At 44.7% G+C, this 21046-nt stretch overlaps 1 protein-coding gene across 2 annotated transcripts in view; it reads left to right on the forward strand.

Annotated features, from left to right (window-relative positions):
* Positions 1–9357: 9357 nt before the first annotated feature.
* The window catches only part of Fitm2 (fat storage inducing transmembrane protein 2), an 85932-nt gene continuing 74243 nt past the window's right edge, over positions 9358–21046 (forward strand). Inside the window, exons 1-2 of one of the 2 annotated variants that reach the window (XM_010631450.3) lie at positions 9358–9605; positions 11533–12581. In XM_010631450.3, coding sequence (XP_010629752.1) covers positions 9433–9605; positions 11533–12145 — 786 coding nt within the window. In that variant the 5' untranslated portion in view covers positions 9358–9432 and the 3' untranslated portion in view covers positions 12146–12581. Of the gene's footprint in view, positions 9606–11532; positions 12582–21046 lie in introns of those variants that run through there. The other variant, XM_033767074.1, reaches the window with a different exon arrangement.

Here is a 21046-nt window from a genome sequence, read left to right on the forward strand (position 1 = left end):
CTTATTTGTTTTGAGACACGGTCTCATTATGTAGTTCAGGCTGGAGTTGAACTCACTACGTATCCTAGGCTAGACTCAAATTGATGGTGACTTTGTTGATATAGGGGCAAGAAGCATAACTCCCAACCTGCTAGATTTTTTTGTTTTTGTTTTTGTTTTTGGTACTGGGGATCGAACTCAGGTCCTTGTGCTTGCGAGGCAGGCACCGAAACTCTGAGCTAAATCCCCAGCCCTGCTAGATATTAAATATGCCGAGTTCATGTTCCCAAAAGTCAAAGAATGAATTCTAGTGCTCGCTTCAGCAGCACATGTACAAAGAATGAATTCTAAGGAAAAATGGAGGTTAAGAATAGGAAATCTTTATTGAGAGAGATAGCTCCTGAGAGACAGAAGGTGACCTGAAAGTGGGTGCCAATGAGTCCCCTTCTCAAAGGACATTTTATAGAGTAACATCATGAGGAGGGTACAAAATCATGAGGTAAGTACAATGTGGGAAAACTACGATCAACCAGTAAGATCACAAGTGGAGCCACTTAGGTAATATTGATCCAATGGAGAATCAGGTCACGCAGCAAGTGTACATGGAAAGAACAAAGATTTTTTTTTTAAAGGAAGGAATGGATTAGGATGTCTTGGTCACCTGGGGTGACTAATGTATTTCTAGGTTATATTGAACCAGATGATACCAATGATAGTATAATCTTCAATTTATTGTTTATCTCATATAGGCCTGGTTATTCCATCTTTATCTTGAGGCCTGACCTCTAACGGATGCACCTCCAGCCACAGTTGTAGTGTGTTTTTCCTCTGTAATTACTTCCTTGAGGGCCTAACTCTGACTGTCATGATATTTCTACCTAATTTAGCTGTCTGTAATATTTCCTTTTCTGCAGAGGTAACCCTAACTGACACAAGGAGGAAAGGGATGAAGACTATTCTGGTTGAAGGAGGTCGTAATCGTGATAGGCAGTCAGAAATACTCTCCCAAGGGTCTATCACATTTTCATCTTGGGTAGGTGCGGCTCTCTGGGGGGACCCCGTCCCGCGGGGAATAGGAGGTGAGAGCCGCCTCTTATTCGTGGGTCATCAGAGGCCGATCCGATCTTGAATGTCTGTGGAGGAAATCTTTAAGAAGTTAGAGTACACGGCCCAAGTCTGGTTTCTGATCAAAGGCGCTTTATTGGCTCAGCAAAACGATTATATACTGTTATCCCAGGGGGAAGGTTCAGCAAGCTTATTGGACAGTTCAAGCAAATCCTCTACCAATCACATGAGTCATTCAAGCACTTAACCATACAGCAATCAGTATTTTACCAAATGTGGGGAGGGGTAGGTGGGAAGGCATACATCAACAGTTAACCCTATGCAATCTTTAACTTAACAATCTCTAGGGGCAAGCAGGACAAGGAAATACCACCGGCCTCCTGCTCCAGATCCCGTGACCCTGTGGTTAGCACAAAGGGCTATTTTTTCTGTAAGATTCCCTGTTTGCCCAGGGGCTAGACCTGCCATAAGTCACGTATGTAGTCTAGTGGGATTTTTCCACCGAGGCAAAGGCTAAGGTTGAGGGCAGTCATCTTGTGCAGGCCCAAGCAGTCTCTCACAGGTAGGCATATAGCTTTAAGTCTGGAGGAGACGAGCCCAAAGAAACAGTAACGTATGCATGGGCCAAATAATAACATCAACAAGACTATTATAAATACAACTAATACATTTTTCCACCAGGAAGAGTCAGTAACAGCCTCCCACAGAGAGGGTAAGGAGAAGTCTAGGGAATTTCAGAATCCATCATTGAGCCTGTTGTTTAATATCTTGAACAGCTATCAAGATATTAGTAGAAAGATTATGTACGCACAACATTCAGCTTTTGCAGTTGCACAAGTACCCCTTGTACTGCTGTCAGAATGTCTAATGCCATCTGATTTCTGAGGACACCTTGCCTCATTGATTTTACTTCTTCACTAAGGAGAGAGACCAGTCAAGGTGTCATTTAAGCCCCATTGAGTATAGTAAGACAAGGCCTTCGTATGTTGCATGACATCCTATTATTCTAGGGAGGAGACAAAGATAGAAGCCAAAGGATTATACCAGTGAAACACACTTCAAAACCATGGATGTCATCGATGGGGTATGTCTGCAGATTGGTGGATATTTTTGGCACTCCTGCCTGTTAACCACACAAGTCTCAGCATGCATCTCCCTATCCATCCAGGAGGTAGCCAACCTCAATTTCCCCCTTTTCTGATAGACACGTGGCAGGGTTTAAGGAAGAATGTGTCTTATTTCACTGGCCTTCTAGTAGAGCCTGGTATTTAAGAAGTTAGTTGGCAGATAGCCATAGGCTTCCTTTGGAAGATCTCTTGCCACACTGTGTGGTGTATATACAGTGAGATCTTAGTTTAAAGTCAGTTTGGATGCCTCTGGTACCAGAAAAGCTGTGGCAGCCACAGCTCTAAAGCATGCAGACCATCCCTTTCTACAATGTCTAATTCATCTCTCAGATACCCTGCAAGCTATTGAGTAGGTCCTTGATCCTACCATCCTGTGTAAGCACTCCCAAAGCCACGCCCTACCTCTCATCAACGTATAGGTTGAAATGTGTCCTGTCAGTAGGCTCAGTGCTAAGGCATGTAGAAATACTTGTTTAAGCTTCTGGAATGCAGTTTGGGAATCAGGTTCCCAGGTTAAAATATGGGTATCTTCCATTTGACCTTCCTTTTTAAACTGATAGCGGGTTGTGCAATCCCACCATATCCTGCTGTCCAGAGGCAACAAAAGTTTGTAATTCCTAGGAATCCTTTTAGCTGTTTTAGGATCTTTGGCTGTGGGAAGGAAAGTATTGGTTTAATTTTCTCTTCCCGTAGATATGATAAGGCCCAAGTATTTTATCTCAAGGCTGTAAAGTTGTGCCTTAGACCTAGAGTCCTTATAACCTCTGACTGCTAAAAAATTCGGCAAGGCATGGGCACCTTGGCTAGAGAGATCTTCTGAGGGGTACATAATAGTATATCACCTTCATACTGCAGGAATATTTGGGAATATTCAAAACATGCTAAGTCATGAGAAAGCACTTACCCAAAAACAGGAGGACTGTCTCCGAACCTTCGAGGAAGCACAGTCCAAGTCAGGTGAGAGGCCTGGTCTTGAGGACTTTTTTGTTTTGTTTTGTTTTTGTTTTTTGAGGCAGGGTCTCACTATGTAGCTGAGACTGACCTGGAACTCACTATGTAGCCCGGGCTACATAGCAATTCACAGTGATTCTCCTGCCTCAGCCTCCCAAGTGCTAGGATTACAGGCGTGTGCCACCATGCCTGGTGCTTGAGGATTCTTAAAGACAAAAAGAAACTGGGAATCTTTATGTAAAGGAATATAAAAGAAGTCATCTTTAAAATTTAACACTGAAAATCAACTGGCATCTTCCAGAATCTCAGAAAGGAGAGTGTACGGGTCAGGCACTGCTGGGTGGCTTGGCACTACTGCTAAATTTACCAGTCTAAGGTCCTGTACCAACCTCCACTCTTGAGCTCTCAAGATTGAAGTGTTTCCAGGGCTTTAGAGGGTGTAAGGGAACCTTGTATTTTTAAGTTGTGGATTATAGGCAATAGTCCTCGTTTGACTTTAGGCCTTACAGGGTATTTTTTTCTGGTGAAGAAAAATAGTAAGACCTTTGAGGTGTATTTGAACTGGGGCAGCTCTTACTGCTGTTCCTATTCTCCCCTTAGTTGCCCATACTTCAGGGTTTCTTTCTGTCTCCACTAGAGGGAGGCAGGGTACCTGACCTGGATGCGTGTATAGTTCAGTATTCGAACATGATATCTCTCCCTACAAAGGAAACTGAACTATCAGGCATCATAAGAAAAGAATAGGAGAAGAGAGAGCCGGCTGGCCCAGTAACAGCCGGAAGTTGTGAGAAGTAGTGAGTTACTTCCTTTCCAGTGATACCTTTCACGGAAGTATGATGGCTGGAAGGGTTAGGGTTGGAAAGAAGGACCAAGAGACACGTGCCAGCAACAGACTGGTTTCTTTTTCCTCTGTAGTCATGATTACCTGCGGCTCTTCCATGGAGATGACAGCCTAGCCAGAGGGAGAAGGCAGAGAGTGCCCTGGGCCCTGGTACGATGGGTCTGATCCCCGGGACCTCCATCTCAGAGGGAAGCACAACTTCTAGCACCTTTGCAATCAGAGCATGGCTCCGGTGGACTCTCTGGCGGTATTTACCACAACTTTTACCCTTCCTAAGGTGGCTTGGCTTTGTGCAGCTGTAGCAGGTGAGTTTAGTCATCGAGCCCCTTTTGGAGTCCCAGGAATCAGACTTAGAGTCTATTTCTTTTAAGGCCGTAACCAAGGCAGCCACTGTCTCTTGGCCTCTTTGTTTTCTCCCCTTGGCCTCCTCCTGATCTGGATTATAAAATACTGCGGAGACACTTCTTACTAAAGTGTCAAGTGAGCTATCTAGAGCGAAAGCCATCTTTTGTAGCTTTTTCCTAGTATCTGAAGCTGACTGGGTAATAAACATCTCTTTAAGAATAATCTGTCCTACCAGATCAGGAGTCAGGGATGTATGTTTTATCAATGCCTCTTTTAAATAGTTGAAGAAGGCAGAAGGGTTTTCATCTTTCTCCTGATGAATAGCTGCCAATTTAAAATAATTGAAGGGCTTATTTCTCATCCTTCTTAGACCTTCAAGAAAACATATCTGAAGATGTTTCCTATTTCTACCTCCCACCTGGTTGGCATGCCGGTAGAGATCTCATATAGGGACTAACTCCAGCATGTTTCCAAAAGCACAAGTTACAGTTGATTCCAGGGGTGACAGTCACATTTAAATAAAGGGGCATTGCGAACTAAATTGAACCAATAATCAAGAAACCTGGGGATAGGGATGTAGCTCAGCTGCACAGTGCCTGCCTGGCAAGTGCCAGGTCCTGAGTTTGATCCCCAGTACCAAAAAGCAAACAAAAAACAAAAAGAAAGAAACCTGATCAACTGCTTTCCAATTCTTTGAAAGTGAGGGGAAAAAAAAATCAAAGGGCAAACTGGAAGTGGTTGGAGCCCTTCCTAGCTTGCAAAAGTGATCACCTCCAGAGACAGAGAAATGGCTCAGAAAAAAAATCCTACCCTGGTCCCTAGGGCAAAGAAGTCCCCAAGACATTTGTGCTGTCTACCTAATTGCCTAGGCAGCAAGAAAAGACTCTGAGTTTTACTCAAAATTCACTCTAAAATTTATATGTCTCTATATGTGAAACATGCTATGAAACTCATAGATTAAAACCTGCGCTCATGGCTCAGAAACCATAATTTAGACATTAGCAAAAGTACTTACCTCCTATACATACGTTATGAGAACAGGCCTAGGAGGGCAAAGAGAGGATCAGGAGGTTGGGGGTCTTCCCTTAAACTGAATGTGTTTTGGCCTCTTGAGTTTCTCTTTTGTTTAAATTTTTATGTTTTTTTTTTTTTTTTTGTTTTTTTTTTTTTTTTTTTTTTTTTTTGTTTTTTGGTTTTTTTGAGACAGGGTCTTACTATGTAGTTGAGACTGACCTGGAACTCACTATGTAGCCCAGGCTGGTCTCAAACTCACAGCAATCCTCCTACCTCAGCCTCCCTAGTGCTGGGATTACAGGCATGCACCACCACGCCAGGCTATGTTTTGGTCTCTTAAATGTTGTTCTTAAATGTGTTCTTCAAGGCAAAATTCCGATGTCTTATTTGACCCAGAGATGGGGTATGTGTTCCTCATCTGAGATGACTTCCCTGTCTTTCATGTTAGCAAATGCTCATTTTCTATGGGCTCAATTTAAAAGGTCTTAGTTGTTGGATAGGAGGGACACATTGAGACAGTTCATGGCTTTATGCTCTAATCTTTAGCAGATACATGTCTTCAGAAAAACTAAACAACAACAACAACAAACAACAACAGCAAATTCCAAAAGAACCCAGAAAGTACAAAATGACAGGAAAAGATCAGAAATGAAATCAGAAAAAGGAAATCTTTTCTTCTCACATTCACAGTGAATTATTGAGACAACTTGCTCAAGAGTCATCACCCTAAGCCTGGAAAGGCAAGTGGGGAAACTCAAGGGCTAAGATTGCCGCCTCACCAGTAAAAGATCAGACCTGAAAGGAAACTGAGGCAGAACAGGTTTGACATTCCTTTCTAGAGTGTGTGTGGGGGGGGATGAGGCCAGACATCCCAGTGAAATCTGTCCTCCAACTCTTAAGAATGGCTGCCAGCCTATTGCCTTTTAAATGGCAGTTATAGATTGGGTGTGGTGGCACACGCCTGTAATCCCAGGACTCGGGAGGCTGAGGCAGGAGGATTGCTTTGAATTCAAGACCAGCCTGGGATACACAGTGAGTTCCAGGTCAGTCTCAACTACATAGTGCTACTCTGTCTTGAAAAACCAAAAAAAAATGGCAGTTATAGTCCCATAATTTATTAGTAGGCATATATAATTACTAAATATAAACTAGATTTCATAAAAAGATCCATTTTATAGCATTTTGTAAATTCACATTTTGTGTAGTATCGAAGTCCACTAGGGGACGCTCTAACATTACTTTTCCCTAGAGCTGCCGTCTAAAATAACAAACCACAACAAGTCAAAACAAGTCAAACAGGTCAAGCAAGGAGCACCAATAAGTTTAGCAACCAGTAAGTCTAAAGGCAGCATATACGAAACAGGACTACAAGGTCTTGCCTGCAAAAGCAAAATGTCCCACCAAAGAAATATCATAATCTTTCTATGTTCTTAATTTAAATTTATCATTTTAATAAAAAAAACAATGTGTAAAAAAAGAGACAAGGCATAAAAATTCAAGGCATAACCAATTGATCAACAAGGTTAACAATTTCTTTTTTGTTGGTTTTTGTTTTTGGTACCTGGGATCAAACTCGGGACCTCGCAGTTCTGAGGCAGTGGGTGGTACTACTGAGCTAAATTCCTGCCCAAGGTTAACAATTTCTGATTACCTGAAGGAGTCACAATCCAGAATCCGTGAAACAAAAGCAAACTCTTACCTCCTTCCAATTACCTCACGTGATATAGTGGAAGTAAATGTAACTCCTAACCTGCTAGATATCAGATATGCCGAGTTCATGTTTCTCAAAATAAAAGAATTAATGCTAAGGAATAATAGAGGTTAAGAGTAGAAAAATTTTATTGAGAGACAGGGATCTTACAAGTGCATTGCCAATGAGTCCACTTCTGAAAGGAAGTTTTATAGAGCAAAATCATGAGGCGGATACAAAAATCACAAGGTAGGCACAATGTGGGTCAAAACTATTATCAACCAATAAGATTACAAGTAGAGCCACTTAGGTAATATTGATCCAATGGGGAAGCAGGTCACATACAAGTGTACATGGAAAAACAAAGATTAGGATGTCTTGGTCACCTAGGGTGACTGATGTCTATCTCTACTTTATCAGACCAAGTAATACTAATTATAATTTAATTTTCAATTTATTGCTTATCTCTTGGGGAGGCATGAAGGTCTGGACATTTCATTTTTATCTTGAGACCTGGCCTCCAATAGATACGCCTCCAGCCACAGATGTGTTTTTATCCTCTGCACTGACTCCCTTGAGGACCCAGCCCTGTCTGACTGCCTATAATATTTCTACCTAATTTAGCTGTCTATAACACTCCTATCTCAATATTTTTGTTTTGTTTTGTTTTGCATAAACTACTTTAAATATCATTCCATTGTATTGTTTTTTTGTTTTTTGTACCGGGGATTGAACTCGGGTCCTTGCACTTGCAAGGCAGGTCACTGAACTGCTGAGCTAAATCCCTGGCCCAAATATCATTCCATTATAGGCATGAACCATACATTATTTCCCAAGCACAGTAACTATCCTAGCTATAAGGACACGAGATCATGTTAGGCAGATGGAAGAGATGAGTATTTCGATAGAAATGTTTTCTTTGTATGGAAGAAATGACACACGGTATCCATGATTTCACGGATATCTTGGAAAGATTTAGTAGGTGTTTAATCTTTTTTTTTTTTTTTTTTTTTTTTTTTTTTTTTTTTTTTTTTTTTTTTTTTAGTATTTCACTTTTAAAGGAGTATTGTTTAAAGAGAAATAATAAATAAATAAAAGAATTGTTAGTATATAGACAGCAAAAGTAGTTAAAATGGCTGTAATGAATTGAATAGTGACCTTCAGAAAGCTATGTCCCAGTCCCAAACCCTACTGCCTGGGAATGTGACCTTATTTGGAAATAGTCTTTGCAGATGTATTTAAATTAAGGCTCTCATAATGAAATTATCCTGGATTTAGGGTGGGCTCTCCATCCAATGACCCACGTCCTTACGGGAGACAGAAGAGGAGACAGCAAGAGAAGACCCATGTGAAATGGAGGCTGGGTTGGAGTTGCCAGTAGTCAGCAGAGGTCAGGGTAGCAGAGAAGGGATTCTCCCTCAGAGCCTCCAGAAGGAGCACCCTCTACAGACACCTGGGTTCTGGACCTTAGGCTTCCAGAAGTGTGAGAGAGTTTCTGTGGTCCTAAACCAACACGTTTATAGTAATTTGTTACAGCCGCCACAGGAAACAAATGCAAGGGCGAAGGAACGACTCATCACTGGGAAACCCCGACTTAGATGTAAGTTAACAGGGGCTGAAGGTTTATCTCTGTGGTGAACTGAGCCACCGACACCCTTGTGTCAGCTCCATTAACCCCATTAATAAGCACAACTGTTTTAAATGAAAATACATTTAGGGCCAGGGATGTAGCTCAGTGGCTCCACATGTGCCTGGCAAGAGCAAAGTCCCGAGTTCGATTCCTGGTACCGAATAAATTAAATAATTTATTTAAATTTTTAAAAAGAAAATACATTTACATTTTTAAAACATTACTAATTAGTTTGCAGATTTACTTTCCAATGAAATTCCGTCTCATATCTCTTTATACCTAGACGGCCGTAGGAATCCCTAAATTCATAAACTAGCTCTTGCGCAAAGTTCAGCTCTTGTCTCATCTACAGATGAGAAAACTAAGGCTCACATGGAGGCGCTTACTCCAAGTCTCCCAGAGATGCTAAACGATGCTGTAACTACTGTTCCAGTTACTTCAGCGCTACAATGATTCTTCTTCAAATTCCACCAAATACTTCCACAAGCGCCTTTTCCCACGTCTGGGCAAGACTGAGAGGCCGAGGAACCATAGTAGCCTGCAGCCCGACGCCTGGCGGACGGACCTCGCAGCTGCCAGTGGTGGCCCGCAGTCATATTCAGGCACGCTGCAAAGGTCTCGGACGGCCACAAGAGGGAGCGCGCAGGCTCCGTAACCGGAGCGCTCTGCAGGGGGTGGGGCCCGCTAACGGCGCGCAGGCGCCGGAAAGGAGGCGGTGGCGCCACCCTAGAAGGGCAGGACGGTGGCCGAGAGGGCTCCGGGAGGAGGACGGCGGCCCACGAGGTCCGGCATGGAGCATCTGGAGCGCTGCGAGTGGTTCCTTCGGGGGACACTAGTGCGGGCTGCCATGAGACGTTACTTGCCGTGGGCGCTGGTGACCTCCATGCTGGCGGGCTCACTCCTCAAAGAGCTCTCTCCGCTGCCCGAGAGCTACCTCAGCAACAAGCGCAACATCCTGAACGTGTGAGTGCACCCCGAGTCCTCCCATTATTCCATAGCCTCGCGGTGGTCTCGGCCGAATACCTGGGGTTAGCTGCCCTGACGGACGAGTCTTTATAAACTCCTTCCAGCTGTGACAGCAGCATCTACGTGGGTGTCGCGACTCGGAGACCCGGGAGTAGCTAGTGTCACTAGCATTTCGTGTTTGTAGATTCAGAGAGGGCAGCCGGAGTTTGACCGGGCAGGCGGTGACGGCAGAGGTGTGTAGTGTGTGTGTATGTAGGAGAGTGGAGTGGAATTGGAGGGTGAACGAGCCTCACCCACCTCTCCTTGGAATGAGAAGCTGTTCCTTCCCTGTTTGGGAAATGTCACCTCCCTTCTTCCTCCCTGTCCCAGATCCTCTCACAGAATCCAGTCACCACCTTTTAAAGACCCCCGCCCCCCCAGCACTTTTGAGAGTCCTTCCTGGGCCTGGGCCAATCCCCACTCCAAGATACTGGCAGAGTGGAAACCTCCACTCTCTGACCTTTCCTCTGGATCTCCTTGGATTTCAGCAGCCACCCAAGTGCATGGCAATGGCCCAGAAATGCAATTCCAGCAGGGCTCTTTGGGACATGTTATTACTCCACCCATCCACTTCTTTGAACTCCTGGATTGTAAATTTATAGCACAAAAACACTGTTGTAATAATGAAGGGAAATTAAAGATGAGACTTATCTGTTGATGTGAACCTAGTTCTTCAGAAGTGGCGTCTCCAGAATCCCCCCAAAGTCAGTCCAACTTTGATTATCTACTTGAACCCTGGTTTCTCTCCCAGACAGCTCCATCAAATGTCCAACAAGCTTTGGCTCTGGTGAGCCCCTCCTTATCAGTGCCAGTGAAGACTCCAGTGACAGGCCCTTGGGTGGTGTCTGAGAAACTGTTGGAACAGAGGAAAGAGGCATTCTGTCCTTGACCCACCTTCTGTCCTCACCCACCTTCCCCTGCCGGGCTAAGAATAGATCGTGAGCATGGCAGTAGCCTCAAGTCTCTTTTGTGTGTGTTTCCTGCAGCTGGTCCCCAGGTCAGCCACCTTTCATGAGCGTAGGGGAGTCAGACAAGGGAACTACTGCTTGATCTGGCCTGGGTAAGCTAGGAGCCAACCAGAGTGGCATATGAGTGAATCTCTGTTGTTTGGTGGTAGCTATGGATTCTGGTGTTTTGTTCCAAGGTACTATGCTAATTAATGGGAGGAAACTTCTGGTGAGTCATTAGATCTGGAAAGGATCTCGGAATCCATTTGGTGCCCATAACTTGATTTAACTGCAAAGGAAACTGATGCCTAGAGAGATGTATGAACAAGTGAAGTCAGAGTCAGGTTAAAATCCTGGGTCTTCAAACTTGAAATAAAGCTCTGTATTCAAATTCATGCTTGCTGTGTGTGGGTATGGCCCTGGACAAGGAAATGAATTTTTCTGAGTCTCAGATTCTGGGCTAAAATGAGACAGATAATACTGTACCTTCCTTTCAAGGCATTTGTGAGTGTCCTATGACAAGTAAATGTAAAAGTTCCTGGTGTCCGGTAGGTGCTCAATTATTATTGCTCCCCAGAGCAAATAACACAGTGTTAAAAACAAGACTGTGGGTTTGAGCCTAGCTCCATACTTAAGACCTTCGTATTTGCAGTATCCTTCTCTGTGCCTCAGTTTCCTTATCTGTACAAGGGGGCTCATAACTTTAAAGACTAAATAATACCTCATAGCTTTAAAGACTAAATAATTTTGCTTAGTAAGTGAAGCACATAGTAAGGACTTCAAACATAATAGCTCTTGGGATCTATAAGATCTACAGGATCTATAGTTTTGACCACAACACTCTCATTTTCTCTCTCTTGGAAGTCCAGAGGCCCAAGTCATGACATTGTTTTCTCACCATCATGTCCCTTCTTCACTCTACTTTCCTCTTCTGTCAGGTATTTTGTCAAAGTGGCCTGGGCCTGGACATTCTGTCTCCTCCTGCCTTTCATTGCCCTCACCAACTACCACCTGACAGGCAAGGCCAGCCTGGTCCTACGGCGGTTGAGCACCCTGCTCGTGGGCACAGCCATCTGGTACATCTGCACAGCCCTCTTCTCCAACATCGAGCACTACACAGGCAATTGCTACCGTTCACCAGCCCTGGAAGGGGTCAGAGAGGAGTGCCAGAGCAAGCAGCACTGCCACCGGGAAGGAGGCTTCTGGCATGGCTTTGACATCTCAGGCCACTCCTTCCTGCTGACCTTCTGCGCCCTCATGATTGTGGAGGAGATGGCCGTGCTACATGAGGTGAAGACAGACCGGGGCCACTGCCTCCACACTGCCATTACCACCTTGGTTGTCGCCCTGGGCTTCTTGACCTTCATTTGGGTGTGGATGTTTCTGTGCACAGCCATTTATTTCCATGATGTGTCCCAGAAGGTGTTTGGTACCTTGTTTGGTTTGCTGGGCTGGTATGGGACATACAGGTTTTGGTATCAGAAATCTTTTTCCCCAGGACTTCCTCCCCAGAGCTCTTTGAATGTGAAGCAAGACAGTTATAAGAAATAAGAGAAACAAAAGAGGGGACAGCAGGACAATGGCTAATATATTTTCCACTTAATTTATTTAGTCAATGGCAGAATTATTGACTCCACTTGAGAGAGGAAGCTTACTGGGCAGTTGTGGGGAGTGGTGGTAGAGTCTGGGGTACAACTTTAGTCTTCAGATTCTTCCTGGCATATCACATGTATCACCAAAACCATCATTCCCACCAGAGTGTTTGTGTCCCTGGTAAGAATTGATCCTAATCTGGAACACGCCTTTGTCTCTAGAGGGGAAAGCCAAAGCTCAATGAAGGGAGAGAATCAGGAAGGCCTCTATGACATGGCTCAAGGAGGGGCCAGAGCTTCAGGATTCCTCAGTTTTGCCATCTTCCTATTCTTGTTGTCTTTTTATTTTAGTGGCTTTTTTTTGGGTTTTTTGAAACAGGGTCTCACTATATAGTTGAGACTGACCTGGAACTCACTATGTAGCCCGGGCTGGTCTCGAACTCACAATGATCCTCCTGCCTTAGCCTCCCCAGTGCTGGGATTACAGGTGCGAGCCACCACGCCTGGCTTTAGTGGCTCTTAATGCTGGTTTTTGTTTTTTGTTTTTTAAACAGTATCCCCCCTACCACCGTCAGTTTTGCCCTAAGCATTTATTTCTGGCAGGGTTCTGTATAAAACACCCCAGTGCCTAGAAGACACTCTCTGGTTATGGTATTTGTTTCTTCTATGGAATACTGAATATTGCAGTGGGCTGTGATCAGCCACTAAAATGAGCCATTAAGCTGCAGTGCCTCTATAACTGAGCACTGGGTGATTTTAACAAACTGAACAATGATCATTTTTGTCCATGTTGTCTATTGTTGTATGTTGGATATTGGAGCAGTAAGGTTTACCTTTTTTTCCCTCTTCTATTTTGAGTGACTGCTTTATACTTTTTAATAACAACTATGGCATTTGTTCTTTGTTGACAAAACTCCTGAAAATGACTCATAGTTCCAGTATTGCACCTTGGCACATGTAGATTGTTTTGAGGGTTTTGTTTTTGGAACACTAATTTTTTTTTTTTTTTTTTTGAGACAGGGTCTCACTCTGTAGTTCAGGCCGGCCTCAGACTTACTCTGGAGCCCAGACTGACCTTGAACTCACGGCAGTCCTCCTGCCTCAGCCTCCCGAGTGCTGAGATTAAAAGCGTGCACCACCATGCCTGGTCTAGAACACTGATTTACTTTTTGTAAACCAGACTCTTGGCTCATAGTATTAAATTTCACCTCCTGGTGAAACAAGAATGAAACCAGAAATCAGGCTAATAATTTTGGTGAATTTAAAACAGTTCAGAGTAATTTTGCAAAATACCTATTTTGGACTGAAACTTTCCTGACCACATATCAGTTTCAGGATCATAGGATAAGTGCAGTGGTCCCTATGGTGTGGGCCAAGTCATTTTCAGCTTTGGACATGATTATGATATTTCAGAAGTGAAGTAAGATGTCTCCCTCTAATGGCTGGAAGCCAGCCTTGTTGCAAAGATATCCTTCTTAAATGGTGCCTTGACTTTGGCCCCACCTCCTCTTACTTGGGCCACCAACAAAACACTGCAAAACCTGGGCCTGTTCCACTGGACTTGGAATCAGCTCATCTCTTCTTTCTTCTCTGCCACACTTCTCAGTTTCCAGCCTTCATGGTAAGATTGCTGGGAAGGGCTGGAAAGCCTGTCACCTCCACGCCACCAGACACAGCTCCACGTTCTGTAAGATGTCCCCTCTCTTCTCCTGGACAGTCTTCTTAGACCTTCAGACTGAACCCCTTGCCTTCTGGGTAATCGCCCTTGAAGCTGCTTTGATGCCCCTTCCCAGCCTTGCTGGATAATACTATTAACTGATAAGCTCCACACTTGAGTGGCTTAACTCAAGCCAAAGTGTTTTGGAGCTTGGCAGATCTTCAGGGTAAATTATGTATTTTATATGCCGTTGAGCTGTGGGCCAACTTTATCAAAACAGGAGATGTGAGATTTTTTTCCCAAAGAGGGAGAGACACAGGCAGTGAGATGTCACCATGGTGCTGTGGAAGATGAGACAGGTGGACTGGAGAGGACATTCCATGCTCTGGAGTTTCCATCGTGCACTAGGATTGGGAGCTGGGCTGGGGTAGGGGGCAAGGGCTTGAGGTCTCCCCTCAGTTTCATGTTCAACACCAGAAGTGAATAGGCAGGTAATCAGAAGTTTACTTGTCACATTTCAATCTCCAAACATTTTTCTCATGAGTTCTGATCCAGGCTTAACATTATACAAAGGAAATGCCAGTTACCCATCCTTGCATGGGTTGGCCTTCCGCCAGTTGCTCATTCCTAGCACCATTTTTCCCCCTGTTTGGAGTGCTGGGATGGAGCCAAGGGTCGTGTATATGCCGAGCATGCCTTCTGCTTCTGAGCTGCACTCGTCCCCGTTAACACACTGCCTGTTCTTCAGAAAAATCATGGCCTAAGTGAGAGTTTGTGCTCAGGCGAACATGGGATATAGGTTCAGATCTTGGCACCACTTGCAATAGCTGCACGACTACGGCCCACACTTTGTCTTCCTCAACTCTAAAGTGGAGACGGCACGTGTAACGTGCGGAGCGTGTGTACCTAACAGGTGGTGATCTCCATGCCTCCATTTCTCAGTGGCTTTTGGAATGTTCTGCTTCCTCTACAGAAGGCAGAGAAACTAACATCTTTTGGGGGCCACTTGGAGTCTGGGTCTGTTGGAATAGTCTCGTCTTCTGAAAAGCTGTTGTCCCCAGGGGCTCAACTTTTGGGAGTATCTGTGGTCACAGGGCTCCGCCATGCTTATTTTCCTGTCTGTGGAGGTTCTTTCACTGATGCCTCATTTCCACATGCATCTGTCATCGTCTGGGTACCAGATTGTATTTAGAGAATGGCTCCTGCTTCTGTTATATACACACAGATCCTGTGTGTAAACAGGCCAATTAAAGTACATTGGAAACAATGTAATCCTACATTCCAGCGTTTTGTGTGTTCCTTTCCCACACCCTAAGGAAGTCCAGGGCCCAGCAGACCAAAGACCTTGGAAGTAGGTAATTCTTTCTTAATTTGTTACACATAGGCTATTTCATGGCTAGTCCCTCTCTCTCTCTCTCTCTCTCTCTCTCTCCCTCTCTCTCTGTCTCTTTCTCTCTGTCTCTCTCCCATCTCCCTCACACCCTCTCTTTGGCCTAAGTCCTGACATCTGCAGAGTCCACCAAAAAATGTATACACACTTCAGGAAAAGAAAAATTTGTATAGGCTGGGGATGTAGGTCAGTGGTGCTGTGCCTGCCTGGTAAGCGTAAGGTCCTGAGTTTGATCCCCAATATCACAGAAAAAGAGAAAACTCGTATAAATATTTTAATACTAAATTTATTGAGACATCACAAGATTAATACAAATTACCTTTGGCCTCTATAATTATAAGAGGAGCTCAAAGTGGTGGCTGTTTGCCTCCAGACATTCATTAGTGTGGTAGACTGCTTCTTGAGTAACCATTAAGAACTGCACGTGCATTTTCAGTTTCTTCTCTAAGGGCTGGCATTGTGGTGGTTTTTCTGTGATAACATTCTCTAGGGCCTCCCATGTGAGGGTAACACCATTCACTGAAAAAAAATCATAGTAATTTTCTTTTCCTAAAGTGCGTATACATTTTTTGGTGGGCTCTGTAGATCTATATATCTTATTTCTTAGACTGCCTTATTTCCTTCCTCTGTCTTATGATCCAGAGGAGTGAGTCACATTAGAAGATAGGTGGACCTCACAAAAGGAAGGCTGCAGAGCAGTGACAAGTTCACTTGGGTGAGGTCCCCTTTGCAGGTGGTCTGTGGCCCTGGAGACCTCTAACCATGACAGCTTCTTATGCCTTTTGTTGCTTTTTCATTTGCCAGTCTCACCTACTTGGCACCCCTAGGTAGTGTCTGTTGAAAGCTCCTTGGCTCCAGGTCAGAACTGATTCATGCTTCCTTGTTCACACCCCTTCAGCAGCAACAACCTCTTCCTAGGTTCACATTATGAGCTAGGAACTAGGGTAGGCTGATTAGCTCCCACCCTTGTGGAGTTTGTGCTCCAAAGTCCATCCTTTCACAGCTTACGCTGAGTACTGATGTCAGTAAGCTTTTGTTGTGATCAAATACCTGAGAAGAACAAGTTAAAGGAGAAAAGATTCATTTTGGTTCACAGTTTCAAAGGTTTCAGCCCATGGTTGGCTGGCTCCATTGTTTCTGGGCCTGAGGTGAGGCAGAATATTAGCTCACTTCCTGGAAGCCAGGAAGGAGGGAGAGGGGAAAGAACCAGAGAGGAAGGGGCCAGGCACCAGCTATAGTTCCCAAGGCCATGTCCCCATGATCCACTCCCTTCAGCTAGGCTCTACCTCCTGAGTTTCCATTACCTCTCAATGATGCCATAAAATTATGATCTCATCAGTGTGTCGATCCACTGATGAAGTTAGGGCCCTCGTGATGCATTTGTTTCTGGGTTTCTGCAGACCCACCCAGAAGTGTGCTTTACTGATTTCTTGGACATTTCTCAATCCAATCAAACTGAAAATCCGGATCAACCGTCACATCTAGGTGTGCAAAGATGAATTTAACACATCTCTGATTTGAGGGATTTTACTCTGATGGAGAAGAACCAGCCCCATCATTAAGTATTCTGAGAACTCAAATATAATATCAGTCAGGGCGGAGGGACTTAGAGCAGGGAACACCCAGTACTCTAGAGAAACAGGGATGATTTTCACAGGAAGTGACAATTCTTTGAGGTTTTGAAGGATAAAGAAAAGATTAAGCAATTCTGTAGGAAAGGGAAGCTAAGGCCCTGGGGGCAGCACATGCAAAGGCACATAGACAGCTTTCATATTGTTATTCAGTTAGCCTTTCCAAGGGAAACCTAACTTTCCTGTCTTTTTTCGGTGGCGATGGTATAGTGTCCTGAACCTAAGCCGTCACATACACTAAACAACTGCTCTACCACTGAGCCATATCTTCAGTCCTTTTTAAAACTTTCATTTTTAGTTGGTATCTTGCTGAATTGCTCAGACTGGCCTCCAATTTGTGATCCTCATGCCACAGCCTCCCCAGTAGCTAGTGTTACAGGCTTGTACCACTGTGCCCAGCTTTTCCTGTCACTTCTAAAGGTCATCAAGATTGAAGAATTACAGACTCACAGGACTGTCAGTGGCGACCGTGAATGTGTCCTGCCACAACGCAAGCAGCTCTCAGCTAGTAGGTAGGGTACTGTACCTGGAGACTGGATTAGGCTCTGCCTCTGCTTTTTCTGCAGTTCTGTGACCTGGAACCGGTCACCGCATCTCCGAGTCTCAGTCTCACCTGATAAAGAACGTGGATAGACTAGAGAGTCTCGCCAGCCTTCCAATCCTCTGCACTGTTATTCTGGTTCTGCTTGATGAAAAGTTCTTCCCAAGTTGATTGTGGCTTTTATGAAAAGAAACTCCCACTCAGGGCTGAGGTGGCAGCTGGCTTCTCAGTGAGTGATAGGTGAGCTGACTTCAGGTGCAATTTATCACTGCTGCCTCCTTTTTCTCTGTATGGACACTAATATATTTTGGACCCGATTGTATGGGTTTCTGTGCGCTTACTGAATGTGGGGCATGAATCTTAATTCCTAGAGGGGTGAGCTGCAGAGGTCTTTTTAAAACTCTCCGAAATCAAAATATTCTAATAGATATCAAGAAGATAAGTTCTAGCCAGGCACATCGACACACAACTGTAATCCCAGCACGTGGGAGGTTAAGGCAAGAAGATCATTTGAACCCAGGAGTTTAAGATCAGCCTGGGCAAGACTGAGTCCCATCCCACACCTTTAAAAATAAAAAAGGAAAGAGATTCTGTTAAGAGAAGCCCGTAGTTTAGATATCATTAGACATTTCCCCAGTGACCTCTAATAGAGGGCCTGGGGCTTTAAAAGTTGAACACCCGGCACAATGAATAGGTGCTGTCCTCCCTAGGGGAAGGGATGGCAGGTTGGTACCACCTGCTTACATGGTGACCTGGTAGTATTCAGACTTCAGATGTGCAGGCCCAACAGTCTCAGTGTAGGAGTTTGCATGGGGAAACACTTATAGAAAGATGTTATTACAGTTGTATGCAAAAGAGAAAAACTGTCGAGAATCCAAATGCCAGTCAGTCATATACATTACAGTAACTCTGTTTTAGTAATCTGACACAGTCCCTACTAACAGTGAGCGATGTTATATCTAGTGTGATGTCTGGAGGTAGAAAGAGGTGGGCACATGCTATGTGTCCTCAACCAGTTCAGTCTCTGAGCCCATTTCTGTGATGTAAAGTGGGATTCCTAGTGCCTCACCTCAGTCCACAGTCACCAGCACAGTAGTTGGAGAATACCAGTGTGCCAGGCTCTGTGCTAGGCACAGGGGATACAACATTAACTCAGAGACATGGGTCTACCTTCAGTGGGTATGGACAATAAAGCAAGCAGCTCCAAACAGTGTGCTGAGCATCAAAAGCCTCGAGTCCCCTGGCCGGGCATGGTGGTGTTCTGTGATGTAAAGTGGGATTCCTAGTGCCTCACCTCAGTCCACAGTCACCAGCACAGTAGTTGGAGAATACCAGTGTGCCAGGCTCTGTGCTAGGCACAGGGGATACAACATTAACTCAGAGACATGGGTCTACCTTCAGTGGGTATGGACAATAAAGCAAGCAGCTCCAAACAGTGTGCTGAGCATCAAAAGCCTCGAGTCCCCTGGCCGGATATGGTGGTGTACTCCTGTAATCCCAGCACTTGAGAGGCTGAGGCAGGAGGATCACTGTGAGTTCGAGACCAGCTTGAGCTACATAGTGAGTTCCAGGTCAGTCTCAACCACATAGTGAGACCCTGTCTCAAAAAAAAAAAAAAAGCAGAGTCTCCCAACTTACCCCAAGGATGTCACAGCTCATAAAGCACTTAGAGAAGCTAAGGACTGAAAAGATGAAAACAGCTTGGGTTCAAATCATGGCTCTGCTGTAAACATTGGCTTTGTGGCCTTGAGTAAATTCCTTAACCTCTCTGTGCCTGTTTTCTCATCTGTAAGACAGGAAAAAAGAACTTATTCACAGGGTTCTGAGGATCAAATGAATTAATACTTGCAAAGTGCTTAAAACAAGGGCTAGCATATGGGAGACATGATATAAATGTCTGTTGAATACACAGTAAGTCCTAATGTGCCTCTGTTATTGTAACTCACTTTACTAGGGGGTGAGGCCCTCAAAACCATATCCATGTTTTCAATTTAGATCAACTCAGAGGTAAATTGTGCAATGAATGTAGAAAACCATGTCCCCAAGCTGTAGCACAGGTCTGGAGTCGCCTGGACCTTGCAGGCACTCTACTACTGAGTTACACCCCACCCCAGCCTTGTAGTTAAGTTCTTACTTAAGTGTGAGCAGAGGGGATGTGATGCTCTCCCAAGTCTAGGCCTCGCATTGCTTCCCGTTCTTCCTTCCCTATCATTATCACATTAAATGGGGCCTTTCCATGACTGAGGTTTTATTTGGTTGTTTTGCTGGAGGAGCACTGGGTGTAGAACCCAGGGCCTCATACACACTAGGCTAATGCTCTGCTGCTGAGCTGTACCCCTAACCCCCTCCACTGAGTTTTGACCATGCAGGTGAAGATAGGGCATTGGAAAGTGGAGCCACGGCATGGAAAGAGTGAGGGCAGGGAGTAGACTCCACGCCAGTCTATGCCACTCACCTTGTTAATGGTGACAACTGAACCTTTACTCTTCCAGATCTCTGGGGCTTCTTTTTGTTAAAACAGCTCAGCATTTGCTCTAGCAATTCTACCTACTCTACCTCCTGTACCCCATCTACTTTCTTTCCACGTCTCCAGGCCTGGGTTCCTTGCTGTCTCCATGCAGATATCTTTGGAAAAACTGCAGTGTGTTGGGCACTTGGTGGAGATGCAGCTCAGTCGTGCAGCAATCCTTCTGCAGGTTCCAAGAAGAGCAATAAGCTCTTGGAACAGATGAAAACCTTCTCTGCCTCTGAACTGAAACAGTTTCTCTGGCTTTGCTAGGGGTAGTTAAATCTGAGCAGTTCAGCAAACCTCCCCCTCTTCCTACTGATCAACCAGCCCTTCTCCCAGCAAGCCAGGGGAAGCCTTCACTAGCCAATCTGGGCACATTTTCTTCCAGTCTTGCTGCTAGAGTTCTCCTGACCCGCAAGCAATATTACTCTCTCCTGCAGCACTCAGGCTAGAGGCTCCCTGAGGTTGGGCACTGAGTCCTATTTAGAGTCTAGCCCAGGGTAGATGCTCAGGAGAGTTTGTGAATAGATTTTTCTCCTCATCCTCCTGCCAGCAAATCCTCCTCTTCTGCCATTGCTCTTGCTCCAGCAGACAGAAGATGTGTAGTATCCTTCCAAGCTCAACTCCTTGGGTCTCCAAAATAGTATCTCTGCCTTCTCTCTGGAAATGAAATGGTTAAAACATCCTTTGGAGATTCAAGACATCCCCTCCAAATGAAAAACAAATTGCTTCAGCTACCACTAAAAGAAAAAAGACAAAATTGTTGGCCTTCTTTGGATTTGGGAGGCAACATATACACATTTATATGTGCTGTTACAAGCCATTTACTGAATAACCCACAGGGGTGCCAGGTATAAATTGGTCTCAGAGCATATTTAGGTGACCATATAAGACACTGTGCCAGTTGAGCCTTATGACCCAGTAGATCCAGTGGTATTTACATTGTCAGTGAGATAGGCATGTACTCTAGAGCTTCCAGCAAGTACTAGTAGGAAAAGCTCAACGCCTCCCACCATTACACAGACTAAAGTTAGGTCATGTTCTGCAGATAATAGTTGCCCCTTTGAGAAATAGCATCTGGCTTGCCACTGGGCCCTGGCAGAGACTGAACACCTGGCCATGAGACACCAAG

Source organism: Fukomys damarensis, unplaced genomic scaffold, assembly GCF_012274545.1.
Source record: "Fukomys damarensis isolate Sample0158 unplaced genomic scaffold, DMR_v1.0_HiC HiC_scaffold_22, whole genome shotgun sequence".
In the NCBI taxonomy this organism is placed as follows: domain Eukaryota; kingdom Metazoa; phylum Chordata; class Mammalia; order Rodentia; family Bathyergidae; genus Fukomys; species Fukomys damarensis.